Raw genomic sequence first — 19,185 nt, forward strand, 5'->3', positions numbered from 1 at the left:
ATGATCAAAGAGATGGAGAACCTCTCTTGTGTATACAGGCTGGGAGAGCTGGGATTGTTAAGCTTGGAGAAGCTCTGGGAAGACCTTATAGCAGCCTTCCAGTACTTAGAGAGGGCTTATGAAAAAGAGGGAGAGCAACTTTTTAGGAGGGCATGTAGTGATAAGACAAGGGGAAATGAGTTTAAACTGAGAGTGGATTTAGATTAGATATTAGAGATATAAAGACATTCCTTACTGTGAGGGTGGTGAGGCACTGAAACAGGCTGCCCAGAGAAGTTGTGGATACCCTACTCCTTGAGGTGTTCAAGGCCAGACTGGAGATGGCTTTGAGAAATCTGGACTAGTGAAAGGTTCCCTGCCCATGGTAGGGGGGTTGGAATTAGATGATCTTTAAACTTCCTACCAACCTAAACCAATTCTTTGATTCTTCACGCAAAAGTGAGGTGCACTAAAGCCACTGATGTATGATTCTAATTTCAATCTCTTCAATAGACTGTTTAACAGCATTATTTTTACCTGATTAGTGACCATGTGGGATATAACCTCTCTCATATTTTCAAATGAATTGATTATTTGTCGCTGATCAGAGAAACAGCAGTTCAAGATAGTCATCCTTGTTCTAAACTATCCACCACCATTAAGATCTTTATTATCTAAAGAGAAGTGGAAAAAATACTTTGAAGAATAAAATTTGGAAAGCACAATGACCAAGTCATAAATAGGCAAGAGTGTTCTATAGCTTTTTTCCACAGATTAGTGAATACAGAAATGAATACAGAAATGAATAAGTCATAAAATACCTAGTTTTCATGGGTCTAACTTTTCTTAGCCAACTTTCCTTTTCAAAGTTCCATAGCATGTATTTATGAAACAACTGTTTCATCCACAGAGGAATGGTAATGCCATTTAACCGTACAGAAATGCTTGGAAAGCAAATGAGATTCTTTCATAGCTGCAACATAAAAGGTAAGAAAGTCTCTTGCTGTGATTAAGAGTTAAACTGCATGCTTTGATTACAGGATGATCTACAAAATTATCCTGCAGAGCAATGAAAACATCTACCTGGTGAGTAGTTCAAAGGAATCCAGGTTCCTTAGTCTAGATGATGAGGATAAAAATGCTCTGACTGAAATGGGTAAGGCTGAGGTAGACAGCCCAGCCCAGAGGACAAACCCTGGGGGGAGGCCAGTCATGGGATATCTGGCAGTGATGTTTGAGGGAGAGAGGCACAGCAGGAACACCACAACCCTGTGCAATGGAAAATGAACAGGTGCATTGCATTTTTGTATTGTTTACACGTGGATATCTGCAATGACCAGTGGTCCAATTTGTCTCGGGGTTTTTTTGTGAGAACCAGCAATAAGAGAGGAAGGCACCTAAAACTTCACATCAGCTGACTTCAGGTACTTCACTTTGATAGCTAAGTGAGTTGGCGGGTTTCCCTAGGCTCCCTACACAGTCAGTAAAAATCAGACTCCTGCAGATGGTGATTCAGAGTAGAATGTTAATGCAGGTGCTCTTTATCACCTCCAGGGAAGAGTTTCTCTCTCCATAAGCTGCCCAAGATCCTATTCAGCTAAAGCTGCATCCATTATCTTCCTGAGCTCCCCTACTGAGCATACCTCTGTTTTCTTGGATGGACTTGCCTCCCTGTTTCTTCCTTACTCCAATCCAGTGGAGAAAATGAAATTCCTAAGAACTCGATCTTTTCTCGAGTTCTGGTTTTATTTTATGATCCATTGTTTTTCTCTTACAATTGAACTTTACATTGAGATCAGAACATGAGTTTGCCCTTACAAGTCTGAGAAAAGTCAGTGGGGCTCTGTCAGAGGTCCTGGAGATTTTACTTGGTGAATTCAGTTCCAGCACAGTGACTTTAATATAAGCACACCACAGTGAGATGGTATCATCATCTCCACAGATAGGAGCAGGTGAGAGACAAAAAAAAGATACCTAATGAGGACAGAGGAATGCTTAGAATGCAAACATCATAATTATTTACTTGTATGGATAAAGTTACCCAGCAGAGAGCACACAGTGAGAGAAAAGAGCACACAGTGAGAGAAGGAGTTCTTGGATTCAGGGTACATATTCGTATATCCATTTATTGAAAGCATGGCATTTACTTTGCTTGAAAAAGGTTAAAAAGGATGTTAAACTGGCAACATATTAAAGGATTCAGATTCTAAGGGCATAGCATGTATTTATCCCAAAAATGCATCAAAGCAGCTTTCATTATTCAAAACAGCAAAAATGCCGTGTTTTTTCTACTATATTTTAAAATAAAATTAAGAGTCATTATTGATTAGAAACACACATTATATTGTATGTGGATGAGGTTTTAATTTATACCATACATATTTAGTTTCTAATTCAGATTTTGTGTTCAGTGTCATCACTGTAAGTGAATAATTTAAATGGTATTTTTCTGTCTTTAACATAATTATTCATCAGAAAATTTTAAAGAATATTTTCTAGATAGTCTGTGTGCAGATGTCTATGAATTATCTGTATAAGCAAGCACTTTCTTATACCAAGTCTGAAAGATTTTAAAAGCAAAAGAGTAAAACCAACAAGCTTTGTTAAATCCTACAAATCCCTCATCTTTTATTTATCTGTACACATGCCATCTTTATATTTCCTAAAATCATGAGCACTGGCTGTTGCCCAAAAAAAAACCCACTTCTGCTTCAGATGTTATATTTCTATTAACATATCTCATTCCTTCTATCTCCTCCCCATATTACTCTGTGTGCGTGTGGTTTTCCTTCACAATTCAACTAAGATGGCTTACTTAAAATATTTTATTGATCTACAATACACTTAGGAGCAGTGCACCACTATGTCTGAGGGTACGTGGCATTCCCCAAAGGCACTTCCTGTAAGCATTTATATGTTATTCTTTCCATAAATAGCTTCTTTGTCAAGATACAGACTGCAAAAACCTAAGGGAACCTCATCCCTGTTTATTCATACAACTCAGAAATGAACTAATTTCTTTTAAAGTTTTATATGCACAAAAGTGCATGCAACAGCAGGATGGTTTTGCTTCAAGAGTAAAGCCAAGACAATCAGTGTTAGACACCACGAATGTAAAGGCAGATTTAAATATTCTGTATAGCATCTGTGTTTAATATATAGAGATGAGAGTACAGGACGGGCAGGATTTAAGTGGTATGGGTTATGAGAGCTCATACAGAGATATCTGCATAGGTCCAAAAAATTCCAGAGCCAAATCTGTCCTTATCTCCTGGAAACATAGCATGCCTGCTCGTTGCTCTTGAGTGTAGCTTTCCAGGGTGAGCTCTTGCATTTTCTTTTCAAATAAATATGAGTTATATTTATATTTTTCTCCCATCAAAGTTTTCTTATCATGCACAGTAACTTCATTTCGGAACACCAGAAAAAGCTATTAAAATAAAAGGGAAACTGCCTCAAATATTTTGTCAACTATTTTAGCAAAATTTAATTGAGTTTAGATTTGCCATAACTTTTCTAGTTGCATTTAGGAGATAAATTTTAAGGTTTTTACTATTCGAGATAAGCATAGGGATATTACATATTACTGCAAAGAGTGACAAATGATTGGTGCACTGCCTTTATTTGTGATCAGTACTCAATTACTCTTTGTAAAACTGAACTATTAGTCTGAGTAGACTCCACTTGAAAATATGACTTCTAAGTAGAAAGATGTTCAAAAGCAGTCGTGTTAGGTCCCTCCCTATGTATACCAATACAAATAATCCTTCTTTGATTATAATTACTATTGTCAAAATGCTAGGCTACCCTCAAACGCAAGCTAGTCATCTCCTTCCAAATATAAAAAAACAAATACAGTGACTAAAATGATATGAGATGGACTGGAAAAAGAACATTAGTCATCAGTGAAGAATATGTGCATTATTTTCTTGTCTCATTCAAATGCCAGCTGCTGACTTTCAAAGAGGATGTTTCAAAGCACTTCTCTCATGTTAGCAGTACCACAAAATGTAGGTAATATTGTGTTATTAAACTAGACCTTATGGTGTACATTGTTCTATGCTCCAATCCTCTTCAAAGGAGATTGTCATGAATCTTTTGTAATAAACCCCAGCCATTCAAAACAAAGAGAGAAAAAAAATAAGTAATGTTTTTTTGAAATTTGTGGAAAACTGGTTTTATTTTTACAGCTAAATTAAATAGATCATTACATTATTTATAGCAGGTTATTTTGAATAGATACTAATAATTTTGTTAATTATAATATTGTTTTTCCTCTCACATGAGGAAAATAAACCAAATGCAAACTACTAAAATGCAAATTATTCTCTGGTACATGGACCAGAGAAAGTCTCACCACAGGGCTTTGTTCTTTTCCTTATGTTATCAATAATACCTTCTGAAGAGTAAATGAAACAAACATAAAAATCCAGATAGCAGAAAGAAAGCAAGATATATTTAAGGGCATTTAATGATTAAAGTTATTGATACAAAAAGTATTCACTGCTTGCTCTTACAAGTAATAGGTAGGCATCTGTACACACAATATCTAGAAGTATTCAAAATTTCCTCACTAAGAGTAACATTTATTAAGATGCTGCTTATTTCAGATAATATAAAAATTGTGGAATATTACTGTATTTCTCCTGTAAAAAATCCTATCATTTTTATTAAAATACATTTTCTGAAAGTTTTATAACTTTATTTGAATTAGTTCAGGCTGAGTCTGCTTAAGTGAGTATATGTGCAGAAAGCAGGAAGAGCAGAAAGTTGATGGATGGGAGCAATCTTAGAGAAAATTATCCTACATTTTTAAAACGGAGAAAATACATGCAGCCTAAATCTAAAAGAATTCTGTACATCTCTGGCTTGTAAGTATAAAAATTATGGGCAAAACTATTTCAGACATGAAGGAAAATCAGTAGGTTAAAACAAATGAAAGACAACACTATGTCGTGTATTTCCTGCTTTCCTCGTATTTCGGTAACCAGAAGTGGATACAAATGAAAACTACCAGTTTTACAGGGATTTCTCCTTGTTTAGCTTTTAGCTTCATTCAAATTCAAATTAAAGTAAAAATATGAAATATTAAAATTTCCATGGAGGACCTTGTATTGATACCGTATTTTCTCCCTCTGGGATTTTGGGAATCCAGATTGCAGACCCTATAGAATACTGACCTAGGTCTGGTGGACACAGGACTATATGTCACATTTCTGATATATCAAAGTGACTTGGCTCAGAATTATGTGAACCAGAATAAAGTATCTTGCTTTGATTTTTTCTAATGTGAAATGTAGGCATTCTAAATGTGCAATTTCAGGTGGCCATTTTTTATGTCTAATTGCATCCCAATAGAGACTTCTCTCCAGATGTACTTTAAGTATTAGAATGAGTCAGGTGCTGAATACCTATGTGTAGAAAGTTCAAATTTGATACAGAAAATCTCTTCAGTTAAAAGCAGCAAAATCTGATTGTGATAATGACCCCTTGGCAAAAATATGCAGCTTGTGTAAAACAAGTTTTTATTCAGTCTTAAAGCATATCGATCAAGAATTAGACTGTACATATTAATATAGGTTTGCACTGAAAACCAGTAAAATTTGCTGAAGAACAGCTGTATATGAGTGGTTTTCATCTGATGTATGTACGTCTGGATTTATTCTGGGAAACCTGCTCTGGCATAAATATTCTAACAGTTCAGTTTTTGGATATTCCAATAACAAGAGAAAAGGCCACCCATGGAGAGCTACTTCAGAATAATTGTTTCAAACTGATATCCCAGTTCCACCTGGAATACCAGTACATGCAGGTAAACACTTTTAAAGAGACAGAGCAAAATAGACTGATCCAGCTCCCCCACTGGGAACACTCTCTTCTACAAAAGAGAATCAGCATTTGGCCATGAGGTGCTTATAACTCCTCCTGAATATTCATGGTAGGGCAAATGAGAGATACAAGGTTCTAAAACATGACAGGTACGATTCATGTTTTTATTTTAGTTTACATCTTTTCACTTAAGAAGTGGCTTAAGACATGCTTTATGAAGTCTGTTATTTTTCCCTAGAATTTCTATCAAACACAGCATTACACTTTATCATATAATGTGAAATTTTTTGTACTCTTTCAAGTGTAAAGCTTACATAAAATATTTCACAATTTACAGTTACCAGAAATCCCTTCAGAATATACTACAGCATAAGCATTTATGAGTTGTGTTGATTCTTGAGGGAGAAATATGGAAACTAAATTTTGATGAAAAATAGGCAAGTTGTTCCTTGCATCCTCTCCTTGACATATTCCTACTAGCTCTTTCAATAGCAAATTCAAAACATGGAAATAAGTTAGTATCTTTTAAGTGCATTAATTTGCTTTTGTATGCTTCCTCTAAATAATTGTTTCATTATTCTCATCCCCTATAAGGAAGACCTGCTTTCTATCTGAAAGAAACAGAAGCATGCAAGGCAGCCAACTAATTCCAGAAGTCATTCTCTTTAGCACCTATTATCACATCAGTAACATAGTGCTACAATCAATACTTATAAACACGAGTCCTAATTTAGATCTTTCCTCTGTAGCATTGAGCACCAATATCTACTGAAATATCTATCACCAACTATCACCATCAGCATTAAATAATTACATCAATATGATAACATTAAGATTTAAGCATTTTGATGAGAGTAAAGTAAGGTACCAGGGCTTATGACCATAGTTAAATTCATGATGCTAAACAATTTTCAAAGGTGGTGGACTTGTGTGATTATGATGGGGAATACCTTCTTTGAAACACTTTTTTCCCTTTTGTAATGCAAATATTCATGTGTAACATGAATACTTTCTCTAATGTTAAACTTTTAGAAAGTTTTAAATCTCCCTGTAATTGATTTTACACCTTTATTTTTCAACTTTCAAGGTTCTACATCTCAATTAGCTCTTGGTATTAATATAATAAACCAGAAGTTATAAACTGAGTAGAATGGCAGAAATAAATACACAGAAAAAAATGAAAATGAAATATTTTCAAAAACTATGAGACATAAGAAACCTAGTAACTGTTTTTACCTAAGCACATCAGAAATCTACTGTGAAAAGTACACAGTCCAAAAGTATATTAGACATAAAAAAATATAAAGAACATTACACCAAAAGCAAGGAGTTTGGAAGAAAAAGTTATTATTATTTGCCATTCTAGGCCTGCAAAAGCAGATGACCTGCTAACCTGTCAGAGAACAGAAAAAAACATAAGCCAAAACCTATGTGGGCTTCCTAAAGCCTCAGCAGTTGTTGTAAAAAAGAGAACTTCATTTGTTTTCCTCTTCATTGATCATGGCGCACTGAATTAAATCAAGTGTCCTCAGATACCCTATTTCTCTAGTCCTTGCTAGCTTGGCATAAACTTTTGGTAACGCGGTTAACACATGTCCTCAGTCTGCATTAAACATACCTTGGGTCATTTAGCTCTGCACATCTACAAAATTTTCCCCTGCAGTTTCTTATACTGTCAAATCATACTAACTAGTAAATTTTCCTGAGATAATACAGTTTTAGGCCTATAACTTCATGCCAAAACAGTGAAACGGGTCATTATTTCATCATCTTGATGCAGGAGGAAAAAGACTGACCTCAGTGACTAGGTCGATGCTATGTGCAAGAAAGAGAGCAGTAACTGAACTCTGAACAGCTGCATGGACTAGAATGGATATAATTATTCACTGTAAATTTCAAAAATAAGGGTATCTTAGTCCTAAGAATGTTACATACTGTTCTTATTGGTATTACGATATTTCTAAATTGTGTTGTAAATAAAGCATCTGACTTGGGCAATTCCACTAATTTTGATCACAGTCCATCTCTGATTGGTAATTTCACTCTTTCATCTGTTCCAAGAAGCATTGCTCTAACTAAATACGCACACATAAATACAAATATATGATTACAAAATACATTAGAGTAGTAGTATACCTCACCAGATCCTTAGCGCCTCTAGTAACCAGATGATTCCCATATGTTCCATACTGTTTAAGCAACCAATTTAAGATTCTTGGATTTGATTTACATAAGCATTTATTGCTCAGCATTGCAAATGAAATCAGAAGAATCTAATTCTTTAAATGTGGCTCTACAATATTTTGCCATATAATAAAAAGGTTCTCAAAAACATTTTGGAAACTCCAAATTATGACTATCACATCATGATCAAATGAGGAAAAATCTCATGAGATAATTAGCTTCCCTGATGGCCAGCTATAGGGAAGAAGGTGCTACACTGATGCATTATAAAAAAGGAGAAAACCCAATGCAGAATAACACATCAAATGACTACAATGCATTCCTTGCACTCCATTAAGTAAATCAAAAATCTTACGGGGGGAAAAAAAAGTGATTGTGTAATTGAAAATGGTGTCCATTGGTAAGAAATGTTGAAAATTAAAATTCAAGTTTTGGGTGTTATTACTAAATATCTTTTTTACATATTACATATATATTAGTACAGCTCAGAGCATTATAAATCCTCATCATCTCCTGCATTTCTGAATTTCCCTATCAAATATTCATTTAAGTAATTCATTTTATAATGAGAGAGACTTTCAGATTCTACAGCAAAAATTTCCAAATTTTTTTTCTAGCAATGCTGATACCATCAGAGATGAAGATCTGAACTCTAACATCTGATTTCCTTTGCCCCTGAGGAAATTAAGTGAAACAAATGGGCATTAATACAATGCAAAATCCCGCTTCAACAAATCCAAACCTAAAACAACCTGAGACATGCAAACAATCCAACTGCAAGGACAGAAAGGGAAAGATAAAACAAAAAAACCAGAGTACCTGAAGTGTTCTTGCTGAGCAAACATTGGCTGACAGCCAGGAGAAATGCCAGCAAAACAAAGCCTTTCCAAAAGCTTTAAAATCCCTTTTGGCCTTAAGAAACTCACCATTCAACTTAAATTCTATACCTCTTTTCTAGATTTGTATCTCACAAAGGGAACATTATAAATGAAAAATCTGTAAAGGCCAAGAAAACACCTTGCTTAAAGGACCATACATTTTCCTAACCATACAACCAATTATTGCAAATATAGACAGGAAAATACAGGTTGGGAATCTTCAGTTACTGTTATTAAGGATCTACTGCAAGGGATACTTTATTGCAGGCTGTCATGTTTAGATGGCCAGATGGCATCAATGGCAAAAATGTCATCTCTCATTTCTACTTGCCTGGAATCCCTGTCCCATATAAGACCTGACTGTAACAGTTCATCAATCGGGACTCATGCACTTTTCTGTCAATTACTGCAGCTGAAATTGATTGCAAAATGCAGAATCTTGGTTTGCACAGAGTGATTATAGAAGAGGATTACTATGCTTTTCTGGTTTTGTGCCTCCATGGTTTCAATTGCAAGTTTTACTCCTAATTTTCTAAGGAACTACTGGCTCAAATTTTGAGGCATGATAAAATGTTTGGTCTATGAGTCATTATGGAAGTACACTAGTCTAAAGCAATGCAGATCAGAAAGTTGACGATAAATCACACAAGGAGCAGCAGATAATAGGTTTTCTGAGCCAAGGAGAAATTAGGGAGCATCATTAGGAAAGTCTGTGAAACTTCTTCAGAAAAGACCTTTTTTGGAATGAAATTCTAGTGTTAAAAAAAACTAGGAACGGCATCAAAGAGTCATATTCCCTCACAGAGGTAATTGACTGTTATTTTGTCTGTAGCAGATTGGCTCAAACATGGCTTAAAGTGAGATGGAAAAACAGCTGCTACTTTTACATTATATTTACCAGTGTTCCTATTTTTAAAGACAAGTGCATTGATATTCTGGAAGAGCACAAGATCCTGCCTTTCCACAGTACTCAGCACTAATAAAGTCAGTGCAATCAAATGGCAATAAAGATATAGAAGTGAGTAAGTGAGCAAGTGGGATCACATCAATCAAAGGAAGATGTCAGCTCTGGCAGTCATTTCACAGCAACATGAAGGCCAATGCTAGGAACTGTCCAAGAAGGTTAAGCTTATGGGGTCATAAATATTATTACTGAAGAGAGTATACCAATGGGACCTGAACATATTTTGTTAAATTACTTAGGCTGTAGGTTGGTACAGTATTAACCAGTGGTGATCCTATTTCCTTTCACAGAGAGAGCTTTCCATTTTATAGTTTCCTTCATGTTGCACTATGACTTTCCTAATATCCTTTCAAAGATAAAAATCCAACCAATTTGTTTCACTTTAATTGCATTCAGTGGCATTGTTCAGAGAGGAAGTAAGCAAACTGCATCTTCAGTTCATTTTCCTACACCTTTGTGACATTAAATTTAACTTATTTTTTTTACAAGTATTTATAAAGTATACCCACGATCATGCCTGTGGAATTTGAATACTTTCACGTATCAGTTCAAAGAGAAGAAATAGCTTTCAGGAGAAGGCTTTTAGAAGTTCTTGCACTCCACAGCCTGAAGCAACTAATGTGCAAGACAGAAGCAACTGCGGACTGGAAGAACAGGCTAGGCTGTGTCAACAGAGGAAACAGCACAGCATCCTCATGGCATCCTCATTTTCTTTATCATCACATTATCTGCAAATGCTCTGGCTCACAACTGGCTTATATTTTAGAAAAACTAACTTTTTCTGGCTAAGCACACATTGGATTGAATAAGTCTTTAAGCCAACAATCATAATGAATAAGTCTAAAATTTTACTTTGAGTCCAAACCCCAGTATCACATGCAGTCACTTCATTAACAAAAGTTTTACAATTCAGACTAGATTAGATTGTTACAGGCTACAGCATACAAGGGCAGTAAAGCACCCCTCTTGCCTAAGCTCTTGCAGTATCAGGAGCATGAAGCCCTTCCAAACTCTAAAGTTAACAGTCAGTTAGATTCCGAATACACTAGAAAAGCAGATAACCATGATCATCGTCATTATCATCATTCTATTTCCTCTATTATTTTAGAGGGTTGAGATTCCATGACTGCTTCTCCATCTGTTTTCGGTGCTAAAGAATTATTTTTCAGAGCATGGAAAGCAACCATGAAATGTCTCATAACACCACGATGTGGTCAGAGCAAACATCTAGATGTTTTCCTCAAGAGGTGTCTTAAATATGCTTCTGATTCCAGGCTGGCAGTCCACAACTCTTTCTCTTTCCAGTGGCCTAAAAGACTGCCTATGCTGTGAACATTATATTCAGACCTCTCCCCTATGTTCATTCAATAGAAGAAATTTAATAGCCTGACAAAAAATTTTTAAAGGTGCAACTTTCAGAAAGGACCTTTCCAAGAGTACGTGGCCAGTAAGAAGAGAGTATTGTTTCCATAAAAAAAACCTGAGTGTGGGTAAGCTGAAAGAAGGGTCTGAGCACATACATAGAGTTTACAGCCTTTTTACTGAATGTAGCTCTTAAGGAGCAAAGAGAATATAATAGTTCAGTGTTATCTAAAAATTAAATACTTCAATTCAGTGTAATCCAAGCCCTCCTTTCACTTGCTAGAACGATTTTCATCCAGATCTTTAAAAAGCTAGTAGAATATGTACCCTTTGTCAATGTGAATGGAAGATGTTAGAAAGCAGAACCCAGAATACAGCAGAATGGAAAGATGTGCCAGTCAGCATTGTGCTGACCTACTTTTATCGTAGCAATCTCACATCTGAAGATATGTCAAAAATTTTTTTTTTTTCAGAAAAGCAGCACAATGAGGTGGCACCAAAATGCTGCTTATCATTAAAGATGTTGCTTGATGACTGCAACTACTTGTCTGTATGACTGACAATCTTAGTCAAGGAGCTTCCACATTAATGCGCAGTATCACATTCCTAGAGGAACAAATACTGTTATGGTTCTACGATAGAAATACGTGGGACTGAGCGAGATGCCCATCTACAGTAAAAAGTGCTGGTTTATGGATTCTAAGATTGTAAAAACTGGAGAGACACATGTTTTCAGATGTCCAATGAGAGAGTTGCTTGGGCTGCTTCTTTTTGCTATAAGCCCTTTTCAACAACTTTTTCAGTGTAGTATGTATAAAAATGTAGTCTATATTGCTGTGTTATCTGACTTGATAAAAACCTATATTTTTCACAGCCATTGTCCTTTAAGAAGAATATCATTACTCTTCCTTATAAATAATGCACAGTTCTATTCTGTCCTAGAACATTCTGTTCCCACGCAGAAGAGTATCATACAACTAAATCTATTTATCTTATTTTACTTAGAAAAATTTCATGCTGACCTTTAAGTTGGGAACAACAGATCATGAGATGACCCAGACATTATTTACAAAACAAACTGAGGATAACATTAGATGAAGCAAACAGCAATAATATACTTTCAGGAGCATTCTGAAACTACAGACTAAACTGAAACCACTGGTGAACTGAGTGTTCCATATTTCTTTTGGTGTTTTTTTTTTAGGGAATGAGGGTTAACAAATTAAAATTACCTTAAAACTTAAAGTATTTTCTGGCTCATTTACTGACAGTGAGTCAATATCATGGTACTGATGATAAGGACTGCAAAACAAACTTCAGTTCATTAGCAAGTGAGCCAACAAAATATGGAAGTAACCTTGAATAAATTGCAGGGCAGCATATTACTAAGCATGTAGTTTTACACTAAATTCTGAAGCTAACTGTTTAGAATAGTAATGTTTAGAAAGCACAATGAAAAATGAACAATACTTACAACCATACCGTTTAGGGACACCCAGCAATCTGGTGGGAAATCCTGGAGTAATGGTACTAAAAACTGTAAACAACCATCCCAGTGGCACAGTAGGAGCATCATTCCAATGAGATTAAAGATTCTCACCACTGCACTGGCCAGATCATATGTCATGTGGAAAATCTGCAGACAGAAAATACAGGTGATGTACATGTTGCAAATCAGAAATGCAAATAATTTCATGCTTATCAGGCAGGTTAAAGGAAAACAGGTATCATCCTGAACTTCTAAAAAAACTGAGGTTTCGCAGCAAGGACCATTAATTTGAGCATGGTAATTTCGGCAGAGAACTATGCTGACACACCTGACTCTTGGCTGCAAGTCAGTGTTATGTAAGCTGCTGAAAAAGGCATATATTGGATAGAAGTCACCTGCTAAAGTGTTTTCTTTAAGCCTACAATTCCTTCCAACTGAAGCAAGACTCACAAATCAAAAAAGCTTGGAAAAGCTAGTGAAACCATTACTTTTCTATGAACTTGGTATTTAAATACTCACAAACTTGTGGGAGATTCAATGACCCCTTCAGAAAATTCACTTTTACATTTATTACCTTCTTAAAAGCAAAAAAATCTGCGTGAAGAAACAATATGAGTAGTGTTACATTTTTTGACTTCTATTTCTATACTATTTGCATGTACTAGTTCACCAAGCAAAAATCACAAAAAGATAGTTAATTGCTCTTAATCATTAGCTATTTTCCAAAAATACTGATAATTTTATGGCTACTCATCTGCAGTAGCTAAGTTTATATTGAACTAATACAGTAATTTGGATTTCAATATATTCCTCCATTCTTATGGCAAAAAAATGTTTGCATATGAAAAGTGCGTTACAGCAAATCACACATATAATTCTCAAAAACAACACAGACATTTTCAAGTTTGTGATGGGCAAATTTGTTGGGCAGAATTTGCATGAACAGCAGCAGTCAGCTGCCAAGTAGTATGGAAAAAATACGTTTAGCACTTTTCTGCTATATTGGTTTCAATATACTTCCAAAATGTAAATACAGACATATTCTTTACTTATCAATAATTCAGTCTACTCAATATAAATATATAATATTTTTATATGCATAATTATCACTACGGAGGTGTTACATTTAGAAGATGAAGAATGTCCAGTTGTTATTTTATGGATTTTTAAGTTGAAATACTATTTAATTGTATGGATAGACATAGAACTCAGAGGTTTTAGGACTAAAAACATCAGATTGTGAGAGGTATACAGGCATACCAGCACATGACATTTTGTATTTGTAAATAAAAGAATTCACACATGAAAGACAGAATATTTGTATCCTAACTTTTACATATCTAAACTAAAAGCAGAGATTAAGTATCCACATTGTAAATGAGTGCATGTGCAAGTACAAATATGGAGAGCACATTGCAGTGTCTTTAATTTTCTGTTAATTTGGTCCTTGTTTGAAAATGACGGTGTATGTTTTGAGTCCCAAAATGCAAAACCTGTATATTAGAAATATACCTCAGACACTAACTCTGTGGACAAAACCTTTTTTCAATCTAGGGGACTTTAAGAGAACATATTCCAAATTCCAATTTGACAATCATTGGAAATAGATGCTTGTAACATAAGCCTTATCCAAATACCATCTAGCTGCTGCCAAAGTTGAGCAGATGACACTGATATTTAGGAGATACTGTAAATGGAAAGAAACAGAAACTGTCACTATTATACATTTTTCTTATTGAGAAATGTATTTTTGTTACAGATATTTCAATAGTTTAAGTTTCAGTAGCTGATATGAACCAAAATAGTGGATATGTGCACTGAAATTATTTTATTTTAAAGAACTGGAAAAAATAGCAAGGATTACTACTGGTTTGGAACACCAGCACGCATTCAGGTTGTACTTTGTCTATATGGTTACTATACTACAACTGCAATGCGCAGATAATTCCTGATCACATGAAAATTTCAGTTTTCCCTCAAACTTCCCATTAGGCTTTACTGTAAGAGACCCAGGGGAGGACCAGGTTCTCAAAACTCTCCAGAGACCAAAACCCAACACTCACATATAGCCAAGGCTCCTGAACCCTTACCCTGCCTCTGCAACTACGGGCTTAGGCATTATGCTGTAGGGTTTGGGCTCTGCAAGGACTATTCTATCTTGTCACTGTTTTCTTCTAAGCTTTTTCATTAGTACTGTGGCTCTGCAGAAATGGTCACATACTGCAAGAACAAGAACATGTTGAAAATTTTATGTGAAATCAAATCCATCAAAGAAAATGACTGCACAGTCTGTGTACAACACCGCAATCTTCCATCATTTCTGAAACTGTTGGCTCCAGAAATAGTTCCTGGGAAGCTTAGTGTGCAGTGTTAAAAATGCATGAACATATCTGGGATGTTATCTAGATTGCATAACATAGTATTGTTTTATCAGCTTTTCAAACATACTTTTATCAGTAGTCTTTTGCTTATATAGTTTAATATTTATGTACTCTATCCTAATACCTGTGATAACTCTGTATTAAGAAAAGAACTTAAAAAAAAAATCTTAGGCAAATGTTGAAAAACCTTTTAAAAATCTCTTTTTGACAAAAAAGGAACTTCTTATGGCAATACGTGTTTGGTTTGGAAAAAAACCAAAAAAATACCCCAAGCATACTTTTTACAATGTAAACAATATTTGTTCATAGTATTGTATTGATATATTTACATTTGGGGCCTGGGAGGAGTGTGGGTTTTTTAATATTAATAGCCAAAATGCTCTGTGGATTGAAGTCATATATTGCATGTTTAAAGTTCTTCCATTCAGGAATTGACTGAAACAAGAATAGTAAAAGAAGTCATCTTTTTATAGTATTTTTTTTGTAATCACAAATTACAATTTCCATATTAATGAGCTAAACTTCATATTAAAACTCATTAAAACTCCTAGTAGATGTGTGAAGTGTAGTTTGCTAGAAGAGAAACTGGAGGTCAGGAAGTCGATGTCACTTGTTTAAGCAAATGGTGGCTTGTCCATCAGCTGCTTCTCCAGTGGGATAGGAAGAAATATAAGACCACAAATCCACTTAACTTGATTTTGTAGTATGGATGTGTGGTCAAATCTCTGTTTCAATGGATTTCTTAATAAGATACTATTCATAACAGAAATAACTCAAACACTTGCACATATCTCAAGTTAGGTCCTTAAACCCTTTACTTACGTAGTTACATATAAGTGCCTGTCCATCATTAAACACTTACCATCCAAAAATGCCATGCAATTAAGCAGGAATTACAGCTGTAAAACACATTTGAATATCTGGCCACTTTATTTAGATTCCTAATTTCATACCTAAATATTCAGCTTAAGCAGAAGGAGTTGTAAATTTTGGACAATGCATTTCCAAAAAACTACTGAAGTGACAGGAGATTACTGCACCTGAGAAAAAATTAAAATTCTCTTGAGAACTAACTTTTTCCACACTTTTACTTTACATAATAGGACAAAGTTCATAGATATTTCTCCTTTTTTTGTTACTACTCAGCTTCATTTCAATTACGCATGATACTTTTTATTATTATCATCATGTTTATTTCGGGGGGTTTGGCTATAGCGCTGTCATTTTTCATAGTTTCCATGTACTTTAAAATCATGTCTAATAAAAAATGTAGTTTGTGAACTCACTTCTAGGAACTCATAGTTTTTTCCTTTTCTAACCTTTTCTCAATAGCCTGGAAATCTTAAATTTTTGCCTGAAGAACTCACAATGCCTCTGATAATGTATGAAATGAAACCACAGACTAACAGTTTCTGATATTTTGGCAAAGTATTACTCACAGGGTATAAGAAATAGCTGAAGAAGTCAGAGTTCACATGTTCTGTCTCAGTTTTCACTCACCCTTTATTAATGACTCTTTTCATTCCCACGTAAGAAGCAGAAAGTAGACTATTCCTTCCTCACATTTATAATGGATCATATACTTCAAATTGGTCCTGCTAATGGACTTTTGAGCCTGAGAAAGAAAAATTGTTCCAGTCTTACCAGCCCACTTGCTGAACAGTATTTGGGGGCTGTCATATTAAATTAACAGTGCACACACAGTTTAACTAAGTGAACACAGAATCTTTTGAACTGATGTTGTGGAACGCATGGGTTACCTCTTCTGCCTTCTGATAAGTGGCATGTAATATTTGTTCAGTTGTGATTTTTAATTCAGTTTATAATCACAGAATCATACAACTATTAAGATCTTTGGACCTTTGACCAAACACCACCTTGTCAACTAGATCATGGCACTAAGTGCCACATCTAGTCATTTCTTGAACACCTCCAGGGATGGTGATTCCACTGCCTTTGATTCTTACATTCAGTTTATATAAAAATTGACTTTAAAAATTCTTAGAATTTATTTCTAATTAAATAACAATCAAAAAAAACCCTTGAGACTTCTTGGAAAAATTTATTCAACTCTCCCATCATCGAGTTCATGCAGACACTTCTTCCATCTTCAGAAGTACCAAAGGTGCTTAGTATCACAAAACTGTCCTGGGTGTACTCTTCAGATTAAGATTTGCATCATGCCTTGGGCAATATGAAATGGCACTCATACCAAGTGAGCTGTGTGTGGAGTCTCAAATATTAAATAGGTGTGTATCCATTAGAGCGCCCACTAAACAGAGATTATAAACCATAGGATCTGAATTTTCCTACCGGAGCTGAATGTTTACTTTGAAGATAGTGGTTGCAACAAAACTCATCTGGAAATAAAATAATTTAAAAGGGAAAGCACAATGCCTCTTTTGAGCATCCATCTCTCAACCTTCTTTAAACAATGAAAGGCAGTCATGGGCCTTTTGTTTATTCATTTCATATTCAACAAATCGACTTCAAAAGATATTTTTCCCAAATATCACTTGGGATACCATGGGTCTGATTCAACTCCTATCAAATTTCTTTGAGAGTTGCAGGTTACTACGCTCTACAGTGGAAATACATCTGGCACAAGGAGATGTAAACACATATTGATTGAAATGCCTGGCTATGCCGTTAGGGTAACATTTTACACTCAACTGACTCCTGATATGTGTGCTTAATTTTATTATAAATACTTCATAATTGATAATTCAGTAGTGGGGAAAGGTATATAGCATATCTAATCCAATTGTATTTGCGATTAAGCTGATGACAAATGCAAAGATCTGCTTCTGCTTTGGTTGGCCCTGAAGGGAAAACACCAGTGATTTAATAAACAGAGCAAACTATTTTTAATCAAACATATTCGGAAATAAGAGCTGAGAATGGCCTATTTTATGTGACCTTTAAAATTTGTTACTTTCTAGGTGGAGTCAATGCAACATTAGATTTTATAATAGAATTCCCATTTATTCCAATTCCAATTTCAAATAGAAACCAGCTTCCTCAGAACAAAAAAACCAGCACAACAAAATACAAACATGACAGGTCAAACCTGAAAGCATTAATAAAACTACTTTGTTGAAGAAAGACTTGGGCAAGACTTGAAAAGGTCACATATAACCAGGAAGCAAAATTTACTTACTATATATCAATATCAATTCAGCAATAATTATTTTCTAAATTGGCCAATGCCATACGAAATAGTACCTCTCACACAGAGGGCATGACTTCACTGTCAAAATGTGTGATTTTGTTATCCTGTTGTGATGTGGCCTGTCTTGACATCTAAATAGAGAGGAGCAGTCACTTTACTCACATGATGAAAAAAGCAAACAAAGAATGACAAACCTCAGGATCATGAAACAAATTATACAGTGCTAATTTTCACTGTCTTTGCAGAGGTGGAGGTCTCATTCACCACTTATATTGATGACAGAAAGTACCTTATTAGACTAAGCTTTTATCTTAACTGAAACAAAGTAAAACCAAACAAAATAGAGTTCAAAGATGTCAGAAAGACACAAACATGCAATACTAACAGCCTGCCTCTGTGATAGAATTTAGCTGAAACTCTTCTCCTTAAGTTATAGTACCAAAATGAGAATGACCATATGGCAAAAAAATACTGAAACTGTACAAGAACACAGAGATTGAGAGCTTTCTCAGCTTGAAGTATTGGTCCTTCCCCATTTCTACATTATTTTGAGCATCAGCATCATCTGAACTTCAGCTCAGGCTTCTTGATGGGCCGAGTATCTCAAGTGATAGCATCACTGGACTCAAGCTGGAGACTTCTGAGTGCAGTGGTGAGCTAGAAGGGACATTTATTATCTTTTATAATTATTTATATCTTAAAAAGAAGGCAGCTTGAAGATACAGCCCATCTCTAAATGGCCCAAAATATTATTTATGATTTTTCTTACTAGCTGAGCGAGAGGAACTGTTTCTCATATTAACATGCAGATATACTTTGGCAGCAACGAGATAACAGAAATTCACCAACACTCTGCTCACAAGGCAGGGATTCCCACAATGCTGAAAAGGGCACTTGAGATTCCCACAATGCTGAAAAGGGCACTTGAAGAAGCAATGTGAATCCTA

The 19,185-nt window shown here is 35.2% G+C and overlaps 1 protein-coding gene across 1 annotated transcript in view; it reads right to left on the reverse strand.

The window, feature by feature from the left end:
• HCN1 (hyperpolarization activated cyclic nucleotide gated potassium channel 1) overlaps positions 1 to 12,862 on the reverse strand; it is a 94,549-nt gene extending 81,687 nt beyond the window's left edge. Inside the window, exon 1 of the mRNA XM_027708897.1 lies at positions 12,671 to 12,862. Coding sequence (XP_027564698.1) covers positions 12,671 to 12,862 — 192 coding nt within the window. The remainder of the gene's footprint in view (positions 1 to 12,670) is intronic.
• Between the last annotated feature and the right edge of the window lie 6,323 nt (positions 12,863 to 19,185).

This window comes from Neopelma chrysocephalum, unplaced genomic scaffold (genome assembly GCF_003984885.1).
Source record: "Neopelma chrysocephalum unplaced genomic scaffold, ASM398488v2 Primary Assembly neopelma1_96588, whole genome shotgun sequence".
NCBI lineage: Eukaryota > Metazoa > Chordata > Aves > Passeriformes > Pipridae > Neopelma > Neopelma chrysocephalum.